Source organism: Lipophrys pholis, assembly GCF_963383615.2.
Source record: "Lipophrys pholis genome assembly, chromosome: 13".
NCBI lineage: Eukaryota > Metazoa > Chordata > Actinopteri > Blenniiformes > Blenniidae > Lipophrys > Lipophrys pholis.
Genome location: NC_137632.1, coordinates 26,823,430 through 26,829,463, shown reverse-complemented (window position 1 = coordinate 26,829,463; position 6,034 = coordinate 26,823,430). Strand labels below are relative to the sequence as shown.

At 47.7% G+C, this 6,034-nt stretch overlaps 1 protein-coding gene across 1 annotated transcript; it reads right to left on the bottom strand.

The window, feature by feature from the left end:
- Window positions 1–2,273: 2,273 nt before the first annotated feature.
- On the bottom strand, window positions 2,274–5,676 carry LOC308118902 (U3 small nucleolar RNA-associated protein 14 homolog A). The gene has a single exon (XM_080478590.1). The coding sequence runs from the start codon at window positions 5,560–5,562 to the stop codon at window positions 3,070–3,072; it is 2,493 nt and encodes an 830-aa protein (XP_080334716.1). The 5' UTR covers window positions 5,563–5,676; the 3' UTR covers window positions 2,274–3,069.
- Between the last annotated feature and the right edge of the window lie 358 nt (window positions 5,677–6,034).

Sequence of the window (6,034 nt, the reverse complement as noted above, 5' to 3'; positions counted from 1 at the left end):
GTATCATGTCACTCCATCCATCCATCCATCCATCCACCATCCATCCATCCATCTATCCATCGAGTCATCTATCCATCAATCCATCCATCTATCTATCCATCTATCATCTATCATTTATCCATCCATTATCCATCTATCCATCCATCCATCCATCCACCCATCAATCCATCATCCATCCATCCATCCATCCATCCATCTATCCATCTATCCATCTATCCATCCATCCATCTATCCATCCATCCATCCATCCATCCACCCATCAATCCATCATCCATCCATCCATCCATCTATCATCTATCATCTATCATCTATCATCTATCATCTATCATCTATACATCCATCCATCCATCCATCCATCCATCCATCCATCCATCCATCCATCCATCAATGGAGAACAATAATTTGAGTAGTGAAACCTTGAATCATTAACAGACATGCTAAAACAAAAAACAACAATAACAACAACAACAATAAGCAAACAAAGAAGAAGCAAAAGGAGAATAAATGTTGCTGGAATCATCACGAAGTGAAGATGCCACCACTCTAGTTTTCTTGCGTTGCAGCTGATCACTGCTGGAAGCATAATGCTTCTTCATCCTAGAGCAAATATTTAAGCAGATCCCACAAATGGGCAGTAAGGAGAGAAGCATGTTCCATCAGGGAGCGGCAGAGTCGCTGTGATTTACAGCCACGGCAGCCTCCATATATCTGAGAGGAAATCACTGTCTGGTCTCAGTCCAGCAGCCAGGAGTGAGTCCAAGGACTGGCTCTCTCTCTCTCTTCATGGCTCACAGCTGTATGAAGCTGTAGTAATTGCCCCAAAGAGCTGGTTCAATAGAGAGAAAGGTGAAGAATGAGTGATTTAGTAACTACCTATAAGGTTTCTAATGGAATTCTCTCGGGCACCGGAGCTGACAGCCATTACCTGAACTGATGCATAGTCCATTACAGCATCCCCCTCTTTAATAGAGTGTCTATCATGTGAAGTACAGAGACGTCAGGTGCCAAAGCATGCACTCTCACCCATGTGTGAAGGTTTAACCCAACTGTAATGGCTTTTCTCTTAGACACCGCTGCATGCTCGTACAAATGTATTGAGCACGAGGAGGGGAGGCGAGGGCAGCTGCTCTGCCACAAACTTCGGCTCTGAGCGGAGCGCATGCCGCCTCTGAGAGGGGCTCCGTATGAGGTTTCATCAAAAACGTTAAAAAAAAAACCAACAGGTTCATCTTCTTCTCAACGTAGCTCTTAACTCTGCTCTCACACTTTTCAGATCACACGCGTCACAATGCAGTCCCTTCCTGTCACTGAGCGGACATGACAGAACGTTGTCCAGTTCAATCCAGAGTGAAAGGTCAAAGGTCAGCGCTCACTGAAAGATTAAAGATCATTCCAGAGGTCTTGGTGCGATTATTGACTCAGACCTGAATTCTAACAGCGACTTAAATGCGACTGCGAAATCTGCCTAGAAACAGAGTTGGGATAAATGTTTTCGAAACAGGACCCAGACCCCGTAGTATTTATTCTCCTGTTTTAATTGCATCTATTTTCTTAATATCTTGTTTTATTTTGATGATTTTAATGCAGTTTTATGTATTCCTTTGCCTTTGTGAAGCACTGTGAATTGCCTCGTGTATGAATGGTACTCTACGAATAAACTTACCTTAAATTTAATTATGTGTCACAGACTGACATGTCAGCAAACAATATGTGGTCTAAACTGCTAAAACTCTTATAGTAAGAAGTTATTGTTTTTAAAATGTGTAAATGCCACATGAACTGTAGTTTGGCTGAATATAACAAAACTTTATACTATAAGCTCGAGTTTATAAGCAGTATTATCCTTTTTGCCATCTATTTATAATGTAAACACTCTATATTGTTTTTGTTTGCCTATCTTATGTAAATATATATATATAAGTATATATAACTTTTTTTATTCTTTATGGTTTCATGTTTCTTGCCTCAGGAGCAGAATTGCGTACCAGGACATGAATAAATGTGTAATTGTATGATAATAAAACTCATTGAATCCTTATATTAAATGTTAAACATGTTTTAAATGTATTTAGAGGAAGCCTTGGTACAAATGGCTCTTTAGGTCCTAATGGGTGCTGACCTCTGCTGTATTGATTCTGAATTATTGATGATGTTACAGATAATCCATGACCTTTTCTTACGAATTGAAACATCAGTTGTGTGTTTATAGAAGGAAAATAGACCCAAACGCCACCATAACCTCTCTGGTAATAGAAGAAATCTACAAAGAGGTTGAAATATCAATTTTACTCTACAAAAAAATACTTTTCTTTGCACCTTTCTCAGAGGTATAACAGTTCCACCAACCTCCTGTAGATGGCAGCAGTGTTCCAGAGCTGAACACTGGGCTTTACAGGAGAAATGCACTCATTCTTCTTCTTCTCTTTACCATTTAAAGGGCATCAATTGAAATAATGCAAGACATTTCAATACACAGAGTCAGTGTAAAAACATCCTACTGCAGTATTTACATGTGAGAAAATATTGGAAAAAAGCATAATAATAACCACAAATATATTTCACCATTTTTAGCTTGAAAATAATTTTCTTGACATAACTGTCCAATTATATATTGTATTCTTTCCACAAAAGTACACAAAATATGACTTAATGAACATTAAGAATCTGTTGTTGTGTCAAAAAGTTTGTTTGCACACCTTTCACAGTTTACCATATTTTCAATTTCCGGAAACAAGCAGCAGCTCTCATCTTTACATTTTAAATTTAACAGTGTAATGATGTTTTTATAGGAGCGCTATTGAGGGTTTAAACAAAACAGGAAAAAAAACTAAAAATTAAAAAGCTTGTCCCTGAAGTTGCTGAAAGTAAAATAGAGTAAACTTTAAAACAAACAAACAAAAAGGTATTTCCTGTTGAACACGGTGTTATCAGCAGTTTGATCTCCACCATCTGACACATCAAGTCTTTAAGAAGATCACTGAGCTGCACTCGTGACTTTTATTCCAGAACTCTGAGAAACACGCGTCTGAACCTCGATGAGGAAGAACTCGAGTCCTGAACACGGCACGTCTAAACCTTTGTCTTACGTTTAGACCTGCGGCCTCCAGCTTTTCCTTTTCCTCTCCTGGAGTCTCCTCCATCAGTCCCTGCACCGCCCTGCTTCCTCCCCTTCGCCTCCTGCTTCTTCCCCTTCGCCTCCGTCGCCTCCACCTTCTGCTCCTTCACCAGCTGCTCCTCGTCCATGGGCTCGATGATGGCGCCCAGGTGCGTCACCAGCCTGGGCTTGTTGAGGGTCTTGACGGCGTGCTCCGTGTTCCAGGTGCGTCCCAGCGGCGAGCGCAGCGTGCTCTCGAACTGCGCGCTCGTCTGGAAGGGGAAGGGCAGCGAGTTGACCTGGTGGAGGCCGAGCGAGCCGCTCCTCTTCTCCGAGATGATGACGCCGGGCAGGCCCTGGTCCTTCCTGGGCGGCGGCGGCGCCGCCCTGAACTGGAACCTCCTGCGTTTTCCGCGCGAGGGCTTGATGCCCGTGCCGCCCCACTCCCCCCAGCCGGGCAGCGTCAGGTCCACGTCCTTGGCCTTGCCCGCGTCCACCTGCCTCCTCTTGTCCTTCAGGAAGTCCGACACCACGTCGTCGCCGGCGAACGCCTCCTTGATGAGCCTCCGCTGGTCCAGCTTCGCCTCGGGCTCGTCGGAGTCGGCCACGGTGGGCGCCAGCGGCACACTGATCAGTTTGGTCTCTTTGGTGAGGACTTGCTTCAGCTCGATGCCCGCCTTTCTCTTCCTGCTCTTGCCTCGAGCCGGCGCCGCGGCGGCGGCGGGGGGGTCCTCGGGGGGCTGCTGAGGCTCGGCGGGCGCCGGATCGGGCTCGGCAGCAGCGAAGGCCTCGGCGAGAAGCTCCATGTCCTGCAGAGTCCTGATCCTCTGAAGGCTTCCTTCTAACTGAGCCGAGCCGTCTGCCGGAGCAACGGCCTGCTCCGACGGCGCCTCTTCCTCTCTGTCAGGAACATCTTCATCTTTGTCGTCATCATCATTATCATCATCATCATCATCAAGCAAAGAAATGACCACAGGGGTGTCATCTTCTTGAGTCTGAGGCTGTTTTCCTTCGCCCTGCTCTTCACCCTGCTTATCATCATCATCATCATCATCATCATCATCATCAACAACCAAAGAAATGACCGCTGGGGCGTCGGCTTCTTCAGACTGACGCTGTTTTCTCCTCCTGTCAAACTCTCTCAGTAGAGTTTCCTCTTCGCCCTGCTCTTCCTCCTCTTCTTCCTCCTCCTCCTCCTGCACCGTCTGACCTCTGACCTCCTCCTCCTCCTCCTCTGCTGCTTGCGTCTCTGCAGGGTCTTCAGACAGCTTCCCTCGCATCCATGGATTTGATGGATCCCCTCCTTGCTCTGCGTCGTTCACACACTCTGGCAGCAGTGCTGCTTCTTCTTCCTCCTCCTCCTCCTCTTCCTCCTCCTGGTTCAGCGAGGTCACCAGTTTCTGGGTCAGGTCTTTGTTCACCTCCAGCTGCTGCTGCATGGCTTTGCGGGCCCCCTCGTCGTACTTGGCCATGATGGCCTTGGACTTGGCCCACTTGCCGCTGTTCTGGTGCTTCAGCGACATGCGCTCCTGCATGCGGACCAGCTCCATCTTGTTCAGCTCCTCCAGCGCGGCGGCCGGGTCCACCTTCACCATGTCGTCGAACCGCTTCACAAAGTCTTTGCGCTTGGCCTTGTTCTGCACACGGTGGTACTTCTTGCTCTTGATCTTCCTCTCCCTGCGGGCCTTGGCCTCATAGTAGGACTGCAGGGCCCGGACCTTCTGCAGCTCGGCGCGGCGGTTCTTGGCCTCCTCCAGGCTCATGGCCTTCAGGGAGGTCTCCTCCTGGGGGGTCAGGACGGGGTCGTTGATGGGCTGCTTGTTGGCCATCAGCAGGGCGAAGACCTCCTTCTCCAGGGGGGTCTGTGCCTTCCAGCCGGTGACCACCCGCTCCAGAGGCTTGGGTCCGGAGGGTTCCCGGTGGAGAGGGAAGTGCAGCTGCTCGGCCCTCTGGTTCTGGGTGATGATGCTGCTCCAGCGGCTCACCTCTGAGGAGGCCTTCTGGAAGGCCAGGTCCCTATGGATCCTCTCGCTCTCCTGCTTGCTGAGTGGACTCTCGATGGTCTTCTTCTGGTTCTTCAGGCTCATCAGCTGCTTCCGGGTCTTGGCGGAGACAGCGGGGGTCTTCTCCGCGGTGTCGATCAGCTCGGACAGGTTGATCTTGTCGCCTTCTCCCTTGGAGTTGACGGTGAACTCGGACATCAGCGTGGCCGCCTCGGACCTCTCTCCCAGGGCTTTCTTCCTCCTCCCTCCGAGGGCGCTGATGGCCTCCAGCAGCTTCTGGTGTTTGCGTTCATCCTGGCCTTCCTCCTCCTCCTCCTCCACATCACTGGGAACATCTTCATCCGCTCCGTGCAGCTCCTCCTCGGACAACTTCAGCTTCTGCTTGTGCTTCTGCGTTTGCTTCTGCGCCGCGGTGCGCTTCTTTCTCCTCCTCCCGGAGCGTTTTTCGCTGGCAGCTTTGGCCATGACGAGGAAAAAAATCCACCGGAGCTTCACTCCGAACCGAATCTGGATCCGAACCAGGGCTTCACGCCTGGAACCGAACCTCTGGTTCGCTCTGAATCTGTCAGAAACTTCTCTCTCACCGGACTCACTGCACACGTGTGCCGTCAACCGAGCCGCTGCCGTAAAACTGCGGTTAACGTAAACCCGAGAAACTGTCGCAAAACAGATCTGTTTTCTATTTTCTTTTATTTCTTTTTTCGTTCTTTTTCTTTCTTTGTTTGTTTGTTTCTTGTTTATTTTTAATTGCTATAATGAATACTAAGTATGAATAATGACACATAAACAGCTTAATTTTATCTATTTATATTTTATTGTTAAATTCTTTATTTTCTTTTTTTTTAAATATTTGTGAATCAATGTTTTTATTTACCAATAAAACATTTGAAAGCAGAAAAGAAAAAGAAACATTTAAAATCGTCTGGGATTTGACATT

Bases quoted from the DNA above. Each gene is read 5' to 3' on its own strand.
- LOC308118902 (XM_080478590.1), bottom strand. From the start codon at position 5,562: ATGGCCAAAGCTGCCAGCGAAAAACGCTCCGGGAGGAGGAGAAAGAAG.